The sequence below is a fragment of the Trachypithecus francoisi genome, unplaced genomic scaffold (assembly GCF_009764315.1).
Source record: "Trachypithecus francoisi isolate TF-2019V2 unplaced genomic scaffold, Tfra_2.0 Lachesis_group2, whole genome shotgun sequence".
Taxonomy (NCBI): Eukaryota; Metazoa; Chordata; class Mammalia; order Primates; family Cercopithecidae; genus Trachypithecus; species Trachypithecus francoisi.
The window spans coordinates 137,403,915-137,424,336 of NW_022681465.1; the positions used below are offsets into that span (position 1 = coordinate 137,403,915).

The 20,422-nt window shown below is 42.7% G+C and overlaps 1 protein-coding gene across 16 annotated transcripts in view; it reads left to right on the top strand.

The window, feature by feature from the left end:
* ABLIM3 (actin binding LIM protein family member 3) overlaps positions 1-20,422 on the top strand; it is a 120,586-nt gene that overhangs the window by 25,719 nt on the left and 74,445 nt on the right. For all 16 annotated transcript variants that reach the window (XM_033180510.1, XM_033180513.1, XM_033180517.1 and 13 more), the window contains one exon: positions 17,373-17,510. In XM_033180510.1, coding sequence (XP_033036401.1) covers positions 17,373-17,510 — 138 coding nt within the window. The remainder of the gene's footprint in view (positions 1-17,372; positions 17,511-20,422) is intronic.

The following is a 20,422-nucleotide window of genomic DNA, read 5'->3' on the forward strand; positions in this document are numbered from 1 at the left end:
CACCAAAGTTTATTTTATCCTCATGGCCTGGGTGAGAAAATGATCCATAAATGTGTTTTAGTTGTCTCACATAGTATTCTTTTCATTTATTTTTTAAATATTTGAGCCAAGATATAAAAACTGGGAGTTTTACTTTAAATCCATATTTCTGGATTCACTGAGCCCATGTCCCCACCTGGCAGGAATCAGTTGGAACTGAGTAGGGGCTGTGCCTGTTTAGCCACAATCTCCCACTCTCTTTGTGTTATCCCAACTGATGTCACTCACTTGCATGACCTACCCTTGAGCACTGAGTCAGTGCTCCCTGACTAAATACAGTTATGCATCTGATTCTCAAAGGTCTGATTCCCATCTGTCTTGGCATAGTGATCATGCAGCCTCTGCCAGCTTCCCACATGCAGGAAGCTCACTACCTAGAGAAGCAGTTATTTGCAGCTCTGGCTGTTGAGAAATTTTCCCCTGTATGTTCCATCCTCTTCAGCCTTCCAAAATGGGTAAGTGACTTGCCCCAAGTCTCCCAGTATGTTAGAGAATTAGAAGTCTCAGTATGGCTCACCAAGCTAGTGGTCTTTTTACCCCACCTGATGGAAGTATGTTCTTTCCCACCTTTCTTCCTCACTCACTGACCCCCAGACTAATTTAGAGACAAGGAGTACATGTAAAAAGTCATTTGACATCAGGTTTAGTTTTTACTGAACTCTTTGCCTTTGCAAACATTCTAAAGAACAAAAGTTTGCAAACTTTCTCTGTAAAGGACCACATGGTGAATATCTTAGACTTTGCAGTCATGTGGTCTCTGTTGCAACTATTCAACTCCACTATTGTAGCCTGAAAGCAATCATAGATAATATGTAAATGAGTAAGCAATACTGTGTTCTAATAAAACTTTATTTCCAAAGACAGTTAGTGGGACAGAATTGTCCCTGAGCCATAGTTTGCTTATTCTTGCTGTGGAGCCATTCAGTGGGCCAGCAGAAGAGGTGTTTGTCTATGTGGGGTGTCCTGATGCCTCCCATCTTTCAAGAGCCAGCTGAGATGGAGCATTTCTAATCAACTTGCTCTGATTCCTCTTCAAGATGTGATGTCTATAGCATCAGAATTTCTGGAGTACAACAGCTTTTGAAGATGTTCCAGGAATCCCTGAAAGTCCCTGAGACCCCTCAAGGAGTCCACAAGATAATACTATTTGCGTAATAATTCTAAGAAGTTATTTGCCTTTTTCATTCTCATTGTTTTACTACAGTGGAGTTTTTTAGAGGTGATGTGTGATGAGGCCATCACCCTGATGGCTATTGGAATCTGTGCTTGTGTATTTTTGTTTTTAAAAAATATCTGCCGGGCGCGGTGGCTCAAGCCTGTAATCCCAGCACTTTGGGAGGCCGAGACGGGCGGATCACGGGCGGATCACGAGGTTGGGATATCGAGACCATCCTGGCTAACACGGTGAAACCCCGTCTCTACTAAAAACTACAAAAAACTAGCCGGGCTAGGTGGTGGCGCCTGTAGTCCCAGCTACCTGGGAGGCTGAGGCAGGAGAATGGAGTGAACCCAGGAGGTGGAGCTTGCAGTGAGCTGAGATCTGGCCACAGCACTCCAGCCTGGGTGACAGAGTGAGACTCCGTCTCAAAAAAACAAAATAAAAATAAAAAAATAAAAAATATCTGATATGAGTTCTAATATGATAAATATTTATAGATGTAACCCATCTAAACAAAAGCTCTTTAGAGTTTGCAATAAAAATTAAGAGTATAGAGGAGTGCTGACGCCAAAAAATTTCAGAACTGCTAACATTGCAGTATCCTGACTATGCTTTTCTTAAACTACAAGACACTTCTCATCTTGTAGTAGAGATTTTTCAGATGGTCCCAACAAGGATGTCGTTTTCTTATAGACAAGAGCTATACTAATCATTGTGTTTTTTAATTGCACATGAATTGTACAAAGTAAATTATTTTTTAAATGTTTCTTGTAAACCACAGTGTGCTAGGTATTATGCTCAGAATTAGGACTAGAGAGATAAGCTCAAGAGATACCGTCCCTGCCCTCATCAAGCTTAGAGCCCAATGGAGGAAATAGACATTAAGCAAATAATCACAACTGATATAAAAACAAATCCTTGATGGCAGTGCAATCAAGAGAGAATACCCAGGACTCTGGGAACCAACGAAAGTAGGGTTTATACTCCTGAGGGAAGTCAGTGAGATCTGTGGGATGGAGGGGATCCATGGAAAGTAGGATTTCTCAACTTAGCACTATGAATTTTAGACTAGATAATTCTGCATTAAGGGGAGGAGAAAGAACTGTCTTGTGCATTGTAGAATGTTTAGCAGCGTCCCTGGTCTCTACCCACTAGATGCCTATAGCACACACACATATACACACACACCATTTGTGATAACCAAATGCAGACATTGTCAAATGACTGCTGAGAGAGAGGTAGGGGTCAGAGAATTGTCCCCAGTCAAGAACTGGTGAACTTGAGAAGAGGTGCGGTAGAAGGCTGCTGTGGTAGCCCAGGTGAAAGATGCCTGTTGCTGGGCTATGGCTGGAAGAGATGAAGAGATGAAGAGAGTAGGCTGAGCTCAAGTGCTCTGTAAGGGATTGGTCTATATGACTTGATAATGGGTAGGCCAGGAAGGGGAATATGAGGAGCCAAGGATGAATTTCAGTTTATCATATTGAAGGACTGACTTTGGTTTGCACAAGTGACACCATCACATCCTGGCTCTGAAATCTGAAGGGACAGAGCTCGGAAGACATGACGGAGCGAGGAAAAACACCTTTGCCCATCTGCCCAGCTCTCTGCCAGCATAGCCACTTGTGTTGTTCATGTCTGCCTGATGGGAGATGGCTTTAATAACAGACCTAAAACAGCTCTTCCTAAAAGGAACAACAACTTTAGAAAAGAAAAACCATCTGCCAGGGCTGAGTGCATTAAGTGTGTGTTTAATCTAGCTGTATTGGGACATTTTTTCAATGCCAGTTGACTTTTTTAAACATTTGTGAAAGTTGGCAAACACATCAGAGAAAATATACTTTGTAATACTCGAAGGATATTGGCACATTATATGGTAACAGCACTTTTGATACACATTAGTATCAGATATCAAGATTTCTATTCTCTCAGTGCTGAAGACTGTGTGAAGATCTTCTTTCTAGTCTCTAGCCCAAGATTTATTGACCTTTAGTGAGGAAAAGAATCTCCAGAGGAGCTTGTTTAAAATGTAAAACCCAATTCAGTAAGTCGGGGATGGGACCCAGGAATCTGTATTTTAACAATCCCGGTCCCCACCCTGGTGATTCTGAAGCAGGTGATCAGCTGACCACTTTGAGAAACACTCATACAGTCAAACCACCTTGAAGGAATCTGTTCCAGTTCCTTCCCACCACTGACTTTGCTGTCGGACCCCCCCCCCAACCACTGACTTTGCTATAGGACCCCGAATCTTACCCTAACTCTGCTTGGCTAATTTGTTCATATCCGGAGCTGCTCCAGAAAGCTCTCCTAACTGCGTAGATGCTAGAATGTCTGCAGTGACAAGTAACAGCCCCCGGCTAAAACTGGCTTGAACAATCTAAACACGTTTATTTGACATAACAGGAACCCCAGAGAGGGCCAGTTCCAAGGTAGGCTAATTCAGAGACTCGGCAACACCATCAAGACCCAGATTCCTTCCATCTTAAGGGGCTCTCCCGTCAGAATCCATCATGGATTCCAGGGCTGCAGTTCCAGCGTCACATGTGCATAACAACCTCCATCCAAGAAAACTTTCCCAGGACCCTCTCCCACTCCAGGGGACCTCCCTGGTATCTCATTAGCCGGGAGTATTTCACATGTCTTTGCCTAAATTAAATCATTGGCAAAGGAACGAGATTACTAGGATCAGTTTTCACCAAACAAGATTCCCTCCCCAAGTCAGGAAAGGTCACAACCTTTCTCAAAAGACGTGGCTGCTCAGGGGAGATTAAACAAAAATTGGTTCCTCCAGGAAAGAGATTCTATTCACAGAAGAAGGAGTGGCTGCTGGGAAGCAAGTATGTCTGCCACAATACTCCTCTTCCTCTCCCACCATTCCCCCACTGGAGTGTGAGTTACATGAGGGCAGACGCCATGCTCACCTGGTCCATCATTCAATCTCCAGCAATCTCCACGCTATGGCTCATGTTAGATACAGAAGGTATATCGGCATGAAGTGGCCCTGAAATGTTTGTTTAATTTAAATTAATGGAAGATTGTGATTTTGATGGAGTATTGTGAGTAATTAGGACATAAATTAGTTCATTCCAAGTGAAAAAACCCTAACTCAAATTAGCTCCTATCTTTTTTAAACATTTATATTAAGTTGAAGGATACTTGTGCAGGTTTGTTATATAAGTAAACTTGTGTCATGGGGGTTTGTCGTACAGATTATTTCCTCAACCGAGTATTAAGCCTACTACCTGCTAGTTATTTTTCCTGATCCCTCCTCCCACCCTCCAGTGTACTATGTTGGTTTGTATATTGGGAAGCACAGTGGCTTCAGATCCAGGAAAATCCACAGACTTAAATGATGCATTCAGGGTTCTGTTCTCTCTCTCTCTCTTTCAATCTCTCTCTCCCTGTCTCTCTCCATCTCTAACAGGTTCTCTCAACATGTAGAGCAAGATGGCAAAGGAGCCCCAGACTACCTCCTGGTTGGCTTAGCAACCAGGAGGCTTTTCTAAGAGCTCTTGCAGAAAAGCCTCAGAGAGAATTAGGTCATATGCCTGCCAATCATATGGAAAGGGGATTGGGCTGTTCTAATTGGCCTAACCACTACTCGCCCACCTCATGCTGGGACAGGCCCCACCCAAACCCCATGGAGTGGTTTCCCTACAGGAAAGAGGTTCTACTGCCAGATGAAGCAGAGAGCAGATGCTGAGCAGGCAAAACAACAGATGTCCACTACATTTGTGGGTGAAAAACGCTGTTTGCAGGGCGTTATACATGGGCCAAACCATAATTGAGAACTCTTTGCTGATACTCACAGAGATTAAATAGTTCTCCCAGACGACACAAATTCAGTTTGAAACTTTGAATGATGCTTTGTTTCCTAAAGATAAAATGGGATGTTTGTCCATTGATTTGGGGGGAGATCTTTAAATTCTCTTATCTCAAAGGATGTCTCAAAATATTCCTTATCTTTCCTCCTACTGTTTTTGGTCTTTTTCTTCTCTATTTTTCTTGGTTACTTATTATGTCTTGACTTCTTAGTCCCATGTATCATGTACCAACAACCTAATAAAAAAAATTAAAATGCCATCTCTCCATGGTAGTTTTCCTAATTTTTCTTTCTCTTTTCTCCCCTTCCTAATCAGGAATAATTCATAAAAATCATCTCACTTCACGTATTGTCCTCTCTGATTCTTTTACCAAGTTCTACCTTAGATTGTAGCTACTTGTGAATATAATTTAGTTATTTAGTCAGTCATTTCTTTGAAATACATAAATCAAGTGCCTACCAGTACTGGGCTTAGCATTAGAGATGCAATAAAAAGCAATCTCCCCTACCCTAGCCTGGAACTTCCTTTAGGATAGAAAGTGTTTTTACTTTATCTTTACATCTCCACATGGTTTAGTCTCTTTTTATTAGTAGTATTACTATCATTATCATTATTATTATAGCAAGCTTTTGCTTAGCACTTACCATATGCCAGAAAATGTGATAAGTGCTTTATGTATATTGCATCTTATTCTTTCAAAAATCTTGAAAGGAAGGTAAAATACGACTATCCCCATTTTACAGATGGAGAAGCTAAAGCTCAGTGACACAAAGCGCCTTGCCCACACTTACACACACTGAGAGGTCTGTGAGAGGCAGAGCCTGAATTCGAACCCAGATCTGACAGGTTCCGTACCCTATTCGCTCTCCAGCTGACATAAGCTTTCCCATAAATGCCCAGTAGAACATGGAGATTGGCTTCTGCTTTCTGTGAAGATTAAGGTTAGGATCTGACAGCTTGTGTATGGAATGCAGGATGTGGACTTTGGGTTGAGAGTCCTGTAGTGAGGATAAATCTGCAAAGCCCACATCTCGTCCTGACTGCTTTTGTGACCACTGACAGACATCCCTGAGGCTTCATCAGTTTGGCCCCAGTCTATGCCTTCCCAATCTCAAATATATCTCCTTTAAGGGCCTTGTGCCTCAGTTTCTTCATTAGCAAACAGTGAAGTTTGGCATAGACCAGATGTCCAATAGAACACTCCATAGAAAGGAAAACACTATTTCTTCATTGTCCACTAGAGTAGCCACTAGCCACATGTGGCTATTGAGTACTTGAAATTGGCTAGTTGGACTGGGGGACTGAATTTTTAAGTTCAACTAATTGTAATTTAAGTAATCACAAATGACTAATGGCTACCATTTTGGACAGCACAAAGTTAGAAGAATTTGTATCATTCTTTGACTTGTGATCTTTTACATACCCTAGAGAAGGATGTTTTAAATTATGTGGTGCAACCCATTGCCAGATCCTGAAATCGATGTATGGGGGTGCAAATAACATTTTTTAATGAAATAGCATAAAATAATTAAATAGAATGGAATAAAAACTAAAATAAAATATCTGTACACATCATGTGCACTACAAAATTTTGATTGTACTAAGTTTTGACTATGAAAGTTTTGTTTCACATATTTGTGTACTGAGTCATTATGCAAAATTAATTTCCTCCAGTGGGTCATGGTCAAAAAACGTTTGAAAACCACCGCCTGCCCCTAAGTAATGTCACCGAGACCTTGAGAGTGTCATGCTTCTGTGGTGTGTCCCCATCCACCCAGGGGCTCTGAAAGACCTCATTTCAGAATATTCTGTTCTTCCAGATCCTACAGGCATGTGGTGAGCATGTGACTTCCCTCAGATGGTGATTAAAAGTGACTTTGTGGTCATCTATCTGTCTGGATGGAGAGACCCAAATTGGAGGCCCACAAGCAGGATTTAGCCCCCACAGATAGGCCTCCTTGGAACCTTGACATATTTGTGCATGGCCATAATCCCCTGAGGTCCAGTAATTTTTTCCCCTTTAGGTGGCCCAGACTCTCCAGATAGGTCCCTTTAGGTCGATTTTTCCATTTCCATGACCTGCCTGGCCTCTAAAAACATGTCATGTTGTGACCTGTGTTTAATATGCTTAGAAAATTATAACTGAAAGGAAACAGAGATAACAGAATGCAACTCTTGTACTTTGTAAATGGGAAAACAAGAGCCTGGAGATGGGGAGTGTCCTCCCTGAGGCCTCACAGAAACTGAATGACAGACAAGGAACTGGTTCTCTCTCCCAAGGAAGAACCAGATGTTAGCAAGAGTTGCAGTATGACAGAGGAGAAAGAAGAAAGAAAGTCAGAAAGGGAAAGAGGGGAGGAGAGTGAATGAACAGGGAGAGAGAGGAGCAAGAGGAAAGGACGGAATTGGAGTGGTGCTCAGGCTGTCCTCACAGCCCTGGGGAATGGGGCCCTGGCTAGCGGTTCAGATTTCTGAGGGAAGGGTCCTGTCACATGGTGTGATCACTTCCCATAAGCTTCTAGTGAGCGGATGACTGCGGAGGCCATCAGTGGGTAGTCCTGTAGGACTTTGAGCAATGGGAGGAGCACTTTGGACACAAAAAGGGGCCTCCACTAGACCTCTGCCCCATAAGAATGGAGGATGCTTGCAACGGCTTCAGGAATTTCCTGACTCGCATTGTCTAGCCCTCACTTTGGCCTGCCCTCAGCCAAGCGTCCCTGATCTGAAACTGAAATTTCCCCAATGTTTCCTGCTTGTCCTGGTGTGGCCAGCATCGTAGAGACCCTGAGCCACAGGACTGCATCTGTCAGGATGGGAAAGTGGATGAGATGGGGCAGAAGGGGCCCTGGAAGCTGCCCTGGGGTGGGATGAGGTCACAAGGGGTGGCACTTCAGGCCCTACCCTACTTCAGTCACTGCAGCTCTGCATTCATCTGCCTGGCTTCCAGGTGGGGCTCATAGCTCCAAGGCCTTAAAGTGCCTGGCAGTACAGGAGAGAAGCTGGCCAGGGGTAAGGTAAAAACAAGAGGTAGGAACCATGGTGATCTGCAAGGATGTAAAAACAAACACTGGGCCATCCAAATAAAGTCCTTCTGGGAGCCACATCCAACACAGACAACTGCTGGTCTAGGGAATTTCCCTGAACGATGACCAGGGTGTCACAGGTTTGCATTCCATGCATGGTTTGCAACAGAAGCAGTATAACCTAGAGGCCATTTCATCATTTCATTTCAAGAAAGGCTTCATAGCTTTAAAAAAAAAAAAAATTCAGAAATGTCTAGACTAGGTATTTTCTCTATTCCCTCCACTCTGATACTTCCCTGCCACGTCGAGGAAAGCCGGGTTCACAGTTAAGATTCCTTGGATTTCCCCGCAATACATCAGTGCACGGTGACATGCCAGCATTTCAGGAAGCAAGTGTTGTGTACGTATTAAAACCTCTGACTCAAAGGCCAGGAGACTGAGTCACTCATAGCACAAAGACAATTGCTGGCTGCCTGAAGTTCCTCTATTTCCAACATAGTTTCCAGGGCCCCAGATGAAACCCAAATAGTATTTTTCAGATAAGCTGGAGAGATGCTGGAAAGAGCACCACAGGCCTCCAGTGCAAGGCAACCCCCTTCTCCCTGCTGGGGTCGAGGCAGTCCCTCTTCTCTCCTTCGGGATACACTGGGCAGAAGGAGGATCTGACGGAACACCCACTAGAGGGAAAGGAGATGAGAAGAAATTGAGCCCCTTCTAGAGCTGCTGATGCCTGTCTGAACCCTCACTCTAAACTTACATGTGGTGTAACTTCACATATCCTCTCTGTGCTTCACACTCTCATACACAAAATGGGGATCATACATATTTATCTCATGAAGTTGTGAGCATTCAATGAGGGGATGCTTGGGAAGCACATAGCACAATGCCTGGCACATAGTGATTGCTCCATTAATGTTCATTTTAGCTATTTTTACCGGCTCCTTTGTGTTCCTGACTGGGGGCTTTGTAAAGATCACAAAGAACTGACTCAGCAGTGACAAGAGAGTGTGTGGTGATTGGCAGAAGCCCACTCCAAAGTGGAAAAAATGCCCAGACTGGTAGCCACCCTAGGGGTATTTCCCCCTTCTCTATCAAATCTTCTTTATTCCTCAGCTACTTTTTATACCACTGTGTATATCATGCTCTTAAAACCCATGACCAAGTGTAGCCGGATGGTATTTTTGAAATATTAACTAGGATTTCCTATACCCACCACTCTTGTGCCTTTCTCTCTATTCAGTGAGCAAGGCCTTGGGCTGGGATGGGCAGCAGAAAACAGGGACAGAAGGGGTGGCTTCCTAGCTTTTGAATTTTAAAAGCCTGTCCCTTTAGAAGAACAGAAGGATTTATGACAAAGCTAAACATTCTAGAGAAAGCATAAGTTAGGGAGGGCAGAAAGGGCTCCTTTACACCCAGCTAATAAGAATGGTTCCCCGGCCCAGGGGTAGGGAGGAGAATCTTGGGGAAAGAAATGAGAACACAGATCTACTTGACTACTTTGAAAGGGGCCCTGTGCTGAGCCCACAGACACAGGCACAGTCAACAGCAGAAGAGGAAAGAGGAGAGGAGGGAGGGGCAGCAACCCGGCAGCTGAAACTTCATTTTCACTTATCTTGAAATAGGAACCGGTGGAAATACAAGAAATAAAGAACTCTCTGATGTTATGGGCTGCCATGTAGCCCGCCTTGCTTGTGAAGCTCACTGCAGTGAAGGCCCCCTTTGGGTCTATCTAACCCAAACCCTTTCTGCTGGAGCTGTCGTGTGGCAGCTGGCTGTCAGACAAGAGCAGTCTGGCTGGCCAAGAGCATGCCGTTCTGACACATGTCCCGACAACACGTTTCTGAAGAAGGCGGCGCGAGCCGTGTTGCCAGCAACACGCCATGACCATGGAGCATGCTGATGAGCCTGGCAGAGGGAAGCTGCGGAGGAGTTTCTGTTGCAGCAAAGGTTTTACAACATCCTCCTGGGAAGACAGGCTGTGTTACTGACCCGCTGACATGGGAAACTGCAGCCAGGCCGGGGCCATCTGTGAAAGGACCCAGGGGTTCCCAGAGGACTCGTACTTCCGCCCTGCTGCAGCTGCCAACACCTGCAGCGCCTGCATCTCTCTGGGACCCAGCACACACACCTGTCAGGCTTTACCTGCCCATGCCAGGAATGCTGCTCAAAGCTGACATCCCTGGCCCTGGAGCGGCAATCACTTCTTCTTCATCACCTGCCAGGGATGCTGAATTGCTCTTCCTATTTCCTGGCCTGTACTCTAATTACCTCCAATCATTATTTTTACATCTTCTTAAACTATTTTTTAAAACAACTGGGTAATCGATGACTACTATTAGGGAAAAGTTAGATACCCCTTTACCCCCGCTTCCCACTTCCTCCCCAGAGGTAGCCATTCCATGGCACTGTTGCATTGCAGGCAGTTGAGCTTAGTGGTAAGAGCCTGGGTTTGAAAGTCAGACTGAGTTCAGATTCTGCCTCTGCCATTTACTAACTGTGTGACCTTGGACAAAGGGCCTCAGGTCTCTGAGTTTCATTCTCTTGTAAAATGAGGATAATAGTCTCGCCTCTTGAGTTATGAGGGCTCAATGAGATAACATATATAAGTGGCTGAGGACACTGCCTGACATAGAGGACCCACCCTCTAAATATTATCTATTATCTTTCAAGACCTTTCCTTATGCATTAACTGCTCCTATTACTTCGTGCATGGCTTCACTTCCAAACCCTCTCCTATGTTATGCTTCTGCATCTTGGAACATGCACCCCCAGCCCACTAACTCTAACCCTAAACATCAGCATGACCTCCACACTTAGGATAATTTAGCCTCTTGTGAACTCTCCCCACCTCACCCTCTCCACCCTCTCTCATTTTGTGGTCCAAGAACAGATACCTCCATGAACTGAGGCTAGCATCAGTTGCTGTGTGAGTTTTTCTTGTCCTCTTCTGTCTTGTCCTCTGGGTCTCAGCTTTCTCATCTGTTAAGTGAAACCCCTGGACCAGTCCAGCCATCCTTTTCTTTATTCTGCAAGTATGAATGAAACAATGACACGATGTGATGAGCACTCACTTTGTGCCTGGCACTGACGTGTAATGGTGAACGGGAAAGATATGGTCCCTGCCCTCACGGAGCTCACAATCTCATGTATACGAATAGCCTCCCAGGCCCTTTCTGCTCTAAAGCCTACTCCCAGGTATTCATACAATGAATGCAGATTAATGCCACAATGAGGTGATACCTGCATGGCCCGTGGGGTTACCAGAAGCAGTTCTTGTAATCTCCCTATCAGAGTTTTCAGAAAACAAATCACTCACTTATTCTAAGTAAGCACACACAACAAACACACTGATGCCTCCCCTGGAAACAGCAGATGTGCCCAAAATACAACACCCTAGGATAACATAGATCATAACCCCTCTTCCTCGCACAGGGAAACACCCAGTTCACACATTTCTCTGCAGAATATATCAAAAGCATGCCAGCCACCTGTCTCTGCAGCCACACAAACCCATAAGCAAAGAGACCTCCAGAGACAGCGGGAGAAAGAAGAGGTTGCTTATAGTGGTGAATGGTCTGCAGCCAAGGGGTTTTTTTCTTGGCAGTCAGCAAAAAGGAAAAACCAGCAAACCTTTGCTGGACTTGTCAGAAAATGAATCTGAGAAATATTTGAGCAAAGCTCCGTGGGTAGCTGATAGGGGTGATTTAGAAAGAATCCCTGCACTGGGTTGGGGATAAGGAGACATAGATTCAGAGATCCTTTAATATTAATTATTGCTTATTGAGGCCAAGCAATGCACTAAGCACTTTTATGTAATTTAAGTAATTTAATACTCACAAATTACTTCAGTTATTCTTACTCTAAAGATAAGGAAACTGAAGTGGGGTTTATGTAAATTGCTCAAGATCACACAATCAGCAAGTGGCAGGGCTGGAATCCAAGCCCAGTGACTCCAGCATCCATTCCTTACCCGCTGTGTCGTGTGCTTCTCGCCCCTTTCAGTGTAAGGATCCCATGACTCTGTGGCCTCACTGTAGGAAACAGGATCGGCGCCTGGGCCCTGGCTCAACTCTGAAATCAAACCGGAGGCCCCTGCTGTGAAGTACCAGATCCTCTCATATACAGGCCCCACCTTTATGGTTCAGGCAGCTGCTTTCTACCTGCGAAATGCCTGGACCCACACTTAGGTCTTCTTTGGTATTTAGCGGATGCCTGTGAACACTCTGAGTTTTGGGCTCTAATTGAGAAGCCAAGGTGTGAAAGCGGCTGCACCCTGCATGCCTATGTGTGGCATCCCCTGGGCCCTGGGCTACTGTATGCTCATTGCTGAACCAGTGGATTCTCTGCTTGATGTTTCACCTTTCAATCAGAAGTTCCACTGTTTATATTACACTTCCAGCCAATTATTCACAGTTGTTACGCTGTCTCCAAGTCAGTTTTGTCACTCTTTTAATTATACACCAGCATAGCATAGGTGCTCCTACCTTTTAAAGACTACTTTAAAGACACTCTATTAAAATGTGGGAACATTTTTATCTACAAGGTCAAGCTACTCTCAGGAGAGGAAAAAACTGTGCAGGCAGCACATCAGTGAAAGAACGTAACTTAGGTCACATTGCTTATAGGAGAGGAATCGTGTCGTTAGCTGTTTTTAAAAGACACTCATAAATCTGATAACTTAAAGCAAAGTCTCGTTTAAAAGTGAGAGCAGTTACTGGAGAGGAGAGAGTGTGGAGGGAGAGAAAGAATCACAGAAGAGGACACACAAGGCAGAATCATGTAATTGGAGGGACCCGTATGGATCATTTTGTTCAACCTCTTCTATAGAGGGAATTGGGGTCAAAGAAGTTAGATGATATGCCCAAAATTAGAACAGTAGGTAACAGCAGAGAGGGAGTTAGAACCCAGGTTACCCCAGCCACACAGAGACAACAACAGATGAGAGAGGGAGGAAAAGTCAGGTGGAGAAACTGTATGCTGAATTTGTTTACTGTTATGTTCAACTCCCATGCTCCTTTCATTTACCTGGAGGTCGGTCACACTTCCCCTTCCTATATGTTGTTTTGCTCCAACAACTTGAAATTATCTCTAAAATTTGGGAAGAGTTTTACTTACAAATTTAGTTGTGGAATTAAGATGTACATTTTCATAGAACTCTAAAGATTTGGTATGCATATAAAAGAGGGCTTAATGTTTCAGATCCCTAATTTTTAATCTCAGAGGCATTGATAAGTTGTTTTTTGTTTTTTGTTTTGTCTTAAAAAATTATACCGACAGCCATTGGCAACTGATTTACTTGCTTTTATTCTTGGAAAGATTAGGATTGTTCAGTCTTTCAGTGCCTGAAAGTCTGTGGTTTCTTTAAAAATTAGCATTTACTTCACTGCTCATGATCTTTTGTTTCCAGATCAAATTCAGGATGGGTGATTGTGTAATTGGTTCCAATTGCAAATTGTTTAAGTACAACTTTAGAACTCTTTAGGGATAAAAATGAATCATTTTAGTGTGAGGTGATATTCCTAAATTAATTTGTACATGTTATTTTTATATTTCCAGGATTCAACCAAGTTTCATTTCTTTTCCCTCTGCCTGGTGTTTTGTGGTTTTTGTTGTCTTTTTTTGTCGTTGTTGTTTTTAACTATTAGGCTGCACTGTCATTATGGTAGCCACTAATCACTTGTGACTATTTAAACGTAGATTTATTTTAATTAAAATATTTAATTTAAAATTAAGTTCCTCAGTCACACTAGTTACATTTCAAGTGCCCAGTGGTCACCTGTGACTATTATGTTAGACAACTTAGATCTCTGGAACATGTCTATCATCTCAGAATGTTCTAGACACTAAGGGCTAGTAACTGGGAATGTCTGTCTTGGGCACCCTTTATTGGCCAGTAATGTAAAAAGGAGCCAGAGGTTCTCTGCATGCATTTCAGAAATTGATCACATAATCCATAAGGTCTAAACATGGCAGCTTCATGGATTGTCTCACAAATGAGCAGAGCTAATGTCCTTTGAGGCTTGTGACTAGTCTCAAATGTTGTTCTCAAGGGTAGACAGTTTCTAACATAAAAGGTAGTTCAAATATTCATGTGTAAGCAAATTTGGAATTCAAAAGGCATTCACGCATAAGAAAAATGTTATAAATCATGTGACTGAAACTTTGCATTTTCTGAAATAAAAATTAGTGGAAATGATAACCGGCAGAAAATCAACAATTTTTAATGTTTCAGGGCAGTTATAGATTGGTAGGAAGAAGTATACACACACCCCCAATACACACGTACACACACACAGAGAACAATGTTAGATTAAGTTTCTGATTTAATTAGCCAAGAATATAAAATCTTACTGGAAATGAGTTGGCTTACAGGGCAGGAGCAGGCATGTGGCATATCCCATCCTAGCTTCCCTTGACACCCAGAGTTCCTACTTCCAGTCTGCATGAGAAAAGGTCTTGCCACACCTGTGAGCTCAAATCTTGTTACAACACTGTTCTTTTATAATCACAGCTTACATCAGCAATCTGGAAGAACTCACACCAACAATGTATGAATTTTTGCTTATGGGACTATTTACAAACATCAGACATTTCTAGAGCTCTGGCCACATGCAGCATCAGCAAAGCAGCATCCTTCTCTTGAGGGGATGCAGCAGGGTTAGGGCTGGGGTCCCATCACTACTTCAGCCCCAGAAAATTGTATTTTCCCAATCCATTCCCCTCACTCTGATTTTACGCTTTTTTATCCGGGTGGTTCAAAGACTGAGTTCTGATGGAAGACCATGCTTACAAATCCACTTTCCCAGAAAATCAAATCCAATTAGAAAAAATCAAATTGATCTTAGAAGTTGACTCTTGAACAATAAGACAGGTTGAATTAGAGGAGGTAGATGAAAGTTTGTGCAGTGATCCTGGAGGGACTGTTGGAGACTTCTAAGAGCTCTCAGCATTAATGGTGATGATTGTACTATTCGTTCTTATTTTATTTTCAGACTCACAGCTTTGTTTCCCTTGGCAATGGTAGATCACCACACTGCTCATATAAACAGAATCTATATTTTTCTCACAAATTCAGGGCAGAAGAGAGAGTGAAATATTTTCCAAGGAACATTGAGTGAGAATCAGAAAAATAAAAGAAAATAAGATTAAAGAGAATGTTTATGAACATTCTAGGGGGTGGGGAAGGATTGCTTAGAGCTGTAGGGGGGATGTGATGGCCGTGATACCAGTGAACGTTTGTGGAGCACTTAATGCAGTTTTTGAAATATTTTGCATGTATTGACCTATTTAATGAGTTAATTAATGATTTAGTTAACTAGCTGATTCGTTTGATTTTTGTCTTAAATTTAAGACAGAGAAAAATAGATGAATAACGTGCATAAACTCCATGAAAGAAAGATTGTGAGAAGTATATTATTCTTCCACCCCAGTTAGCAAAGTTGTCAGAAGCCACCGTTTCAGTGCTAAGCAACCAGCTCTTTGCCCTATAGCATGCTTGTGATTCAGGATACCTGTAAATGGGAGATGATCAGAAGTCCTGATTTCCTGTTCCTCTTTAAAAGGAGGAGGGCAGATGAGATCAGTTTTGGAGATCATAGACCTCTTTGAGAATATGAACAGAGCTACAAGATAATGTACATAACACTAAATTTAATTAAAGAGAAGTGTCAGACCGAGGTTATGCTGCAGTCTCAGAGGCAATGACAACAGAGATTTCTTCTTGCTCATGATAGAGGTTTATGATAGCTTAGTTTGGAGTTCTGTTCCATGACTCCTCAATCTGGATCCAAGCTGATACATCCTGCACACCATCTGGGGTAACATTCATTGCTGGGTTAGGGAAAAGGCAATATAGCAGATCACATACTGGCTCCTAAGGCTTCCAATTGGAAGGGACATGCACAATTTCAGTTCACATTTCACTGCCAAGCAAGTCACCATGTGCAATCCTCCATGCACCTAGAAGAAAAGCTTCAAATTTCCAGTGAACAGGCATAACTACCACACAGGGTCAAGAATCCCCAAAGTGGGTGAGCTCTAAATTCCTTTGTAGTTCAAGGTTGCTGTGAGTCCAGATTGATTTTTGATATACTTATTCAGAGTTTATCCAGGAAGTCTACATACATAAATGATAGGTACCAATTCCCTCTCAATCAGGTGGTTATCTTTATTACCAGGACAAGAGTGAGCCTTCTCCTAATAAGGTATGAGCAGAAGTTTTTGGACTATTCCTTCAACTTTGAGTGAGAATTGAAGAAATAAGTAATTCTCTCCCCAGTGCCACAGGGGTTTTCTATAAGAGAGAAGAGTAGGTTTCTCAGTGGCAAAGTTACCTCAACAGCTTATGCATAATGAGATCAAACCAGACAGTTACCAACATTCCTTCCAATCGTGAGATTTTGTGCTCTAGGCAGGTGCCTAATGAAATATCAGATGACTAGATTTTAGAATGGCCAAGCCAAGTGTATCTCGGAAAAGGATATCTAGAAAAGTAGCCATGAAATGGTCTTAGCATTCTCGCTTTGGCAGCACATATACTAAAATTGGAGATGGTCTTAGCAAGAGAATAATAGACCCAATAAGCTAGTAGAACTCTTAAGCATCATCAAATGCTGGCCACTCAACTGCAGCTCCCAGTGACTTCAACCCTTTCATAATCTCCACCAGTATTTTTTTCTTAATTATATACATGTAACATTTTCCCAGTCTTATGGAAAGTGCTGTTCAAAGGCAGCTTTGAGATGAGTTCCCTTTTTAGCCTCCCTCCAGCCAGAGTGCCTCCCGTTCCCTTCATGCCTTCCTTGTAAAAGTCTGTGCTACCTTTGACCACCCTCATTTGATAGACATGAAAATTTAGGCCCAGAGAGGGGCTGTAACTTGCTTAACTCAAAAGCCATTTGGAGGCAGGGTCAGTCACCCACTTCTTTGAAACTTCTGAGTCAATTGCAAGTCCCAAATTCCCTTGGACAAGTTTGGGGCCTAATTTTAATTTAAAGCTTACTCAAAAGATGGTATTTCTGATAATTTACCTTGAAATACTCTATGTCCTCTTATTTGTCTTCATTCAGGGATTTGGCTTGTGTTCTTGCAAGGAAAGGCTATGCTCGCTCAAAAGTCCTTGCTTGCTTAAGGAGGTCTATGGACATGTCTCATACCACTCAGTGCTACCTTAGCTTGGCAGTCATCCTGATGATGAATTGAAGATACTTTGCACATCATTTCTTCCCCTTCAGCTTTTTCTTCCAGCTACAGTTATGATAATGGCTTGCAGCAGACTTTGCAAAGAATCAGGGCCTCTGGATAGTGATCTCTTTGTTTCTCTTACAGTTCCTTATCAGCAGAATCCTTATAATCCACGGGGCAGCTCCAATGTCATCCAGTGCTACCGCTGTGGAGACACCTGCAAAGGGGAAGTGGTCCGCGTGCACAACAACCACTTCCACATCAGATGCTTCACCTGTCAAGGTAGGAGGCTCAGCTCCCCCACCCTCTTCTTAGATTCCTGACCATTCTTGCACCACCAGGTCATGTCTCAGGGGCAGGAAGGACAAACATAGGCAGCTGGAACATCTACAAAGACCTAAAGAGACTTTCCCTGAGCCTCTTCTTATGAGATTCTCCCTTAGAATGAGGGCAGTGTGTTGGTACGTAAGGGAGACAAGGATCCTGGTAACTTTGGAGGGGCAGGTGTTGACCCGGAAGGAAAAAAACTATCCTGCAAACTTAACTTACTCATCGGAAAAGACTCCTGGTTTGTGCCTATAAATCAATGTGAGAGCAAATGAAAGTGCAAACTATCTTGGATAAAATTCAAGATGCTTTTTTTTTTTTTTGAGCTGAGTACCTATTCTATGACAGTGTGGCAATCTTCAAAGGTTACGTTTAACAAGGGAGAAGAGACATCTTGACCTTGGTAAGGTTTGTAATTTGGGAGCACATAGCTGTTAGGTCACCTTTCATTGTTACAGCGTATACGAGGCTAATTTATATAATCCTAGACTCAACCGAGCTAAGAGTTCCTAAAGAAGACAGATAATTAGCAGCAGGAAAAGGGACTCAGCTGAAAGAGCACAGAGAGCCTTCTGGCCTGGAGGCAACATGCCCTTCCACAATGTCCGTACAAACATCTCTCCAGCCTCCGCATCTTGACCTCTTCGTTCAGGCTTCCCTGCTCCACAGAGCGACCATTCTAATGTTGGATTGCCCTGTGGGTTTAGAAAATGTTTGACCCAAAATGTGTAACTTTATTGTTGATCTTAGATTTGTCCTCATAAAGTCTGAAGAATACTTTGTATTTGCTTTTCCCTTTGACTGCTCTTCAGATACTCGTATCCAGGTCTTCCCCATGTCAAACTATGTCACAGGTCCTTAAATTGGGTCTCATCTTAAATGATTCCAACAGTGTCATCGTCCTGGAGTCTTCCTCTTTGATCCATTCTAGTGTGTCACTGTCGTTCTTAAAGTATGATACTCAGAACAGATCACAGTTTTCGAGGTCTGGCAAATACAAAGGACTACATTTCCGTTGATGTAACTGATATTGAACTGACTTCCTGAGGAGCCACTTCACACCACCAGCTTATATTTAATTTAATGTCAGTTGAAACCCCTGGTTCTTTTTATATCAGTAACTGCCTCAGTCTCATGCACCTGAGAGTGACTTCCCCTGCCATTGTGAAAATCCTGAACTGCTTTCTTCATGATCTAACTAGACTCTGCACTGAGCAAACAAATTACATATTCATATTTCCTGATTTGTTTATAGAGGCATATACGGGATACATTTTAACTGGTGTGATTTCAATTTTATATTGAGTATTGGCAAACCCCTTTAGTATAAGTTGAATTGCAAGAATATCTTGGTGAGTAATTATTTTTACACCCTCTGAAATTGAGGTAGGACAAAGGGTAAAGACAAGGAAATTGTTCCGAAGTGGTTAAGGTTATAGTTATGTGATTATATTCTTAAGAGAATTTATCAGTTACCTTTTACTTAAGCAAAAACTTAATAGCTTAAACCAATCATTTATTTAGCTCATGATTCTCTGGGTTGGCTGGGCAGCGTTTCCCAGTTTCTAGCTCTGCTTATCTGTAGTGGCCTCATCATGATGATATGCAGTCAGCGGGTGGGTCTGCTGGCAGTGGTTGGCAAGCTGCTAACCCGGGTGTCTCCACATAGCTTCTCATCCTCCAGTTGGCTGGCTTCGGCTTGTTCATATGGTAGTCTCAGAGCTCCAAGTACAAAGAGAGAACAAGCTTTAATAGGTAAGACCTTTTCAAACCTCAGCTTAATGTCCTGCTGTTGGCCAAAACAAGCCAAATGGCCAACCCAGATTCAAGGTCACGGAGAAATAAACTTTGCCTTTTGTAGGGGAATCTGCAGCATCAGGTTTCAAGGGTGTTAATGCACAAAGGGATAATTTGACCATTTTCACATTTACCACACAGAGTTTGTGGAATCTCTTTCAATGTAGATTTTAAGGGGGAAAAAATAGACCAACATTTTTCTGAATATTTTCAATGTCCATTTGCTTAAAGGTAAAACAAATGAGAGGATTTTTATTTCCAACAGTAATCAACATGACAATTAAGTACCCTATTAGATAGTTTTCTCATCTAAAGAATCTAAAATTTTTATGAATTTCTTTTACAACTCTTTTAACATGCACTGCTGTGCTGACATGAAAGGAAGGAATCTACAAAGGTTAAAAATGGAAACAGAAACCCTGCTGTGACTCCCAATGCCTTATTTCATCCTGATAGTTTATCTTAAACCTTGGAGACCTTGAGCTTTTACCCTGTTGTCTAAATGGATCATGGAGAACAGGAGGCAAAGCTTAGCATCTACTCAAAGTGGGAATCCAATAGGAGACCTATGTATACAGCTGTTTCCCCCTGAAAAAAATGTTCTCGGTGTATGAAGGATAAGAAATAAACTGGCTCTGGAGAGGGAGAGAGCAAGGAAACTTGCCTGTTCCAACTTTGGCACTGGGTAGAGGGGAATAAAACAGTGGCTCACTCCTGTAATCCCAGCACTTTGGGAGGCCAAGGCAGGAGGGTCATGAGGTCAGGAGTTTAAGACCAGTCTGGCCAACATGGTGAAACCCCATCTCTACTAAGAATACAAAAATGTGCTCTGTGTGGTGGCAGACACCTGTAGTCCCAGCTACTCGGGAGACTGAGACAGGAGAATCGCTTGAACCCAGGAGGTGGAGGTTGCAGTGAGTCAAGATCGCGCCACTGCACTCCAGCCTGATGACAGAGTGAGACTCCGTCTAAAAAAAAAAAAAAATTATGAAAAATTGTTTATGAAAGTATCTGTCCATAATCCACCCTTTATTCATGTACATTTATAATAAAAATTTATAACAATATAT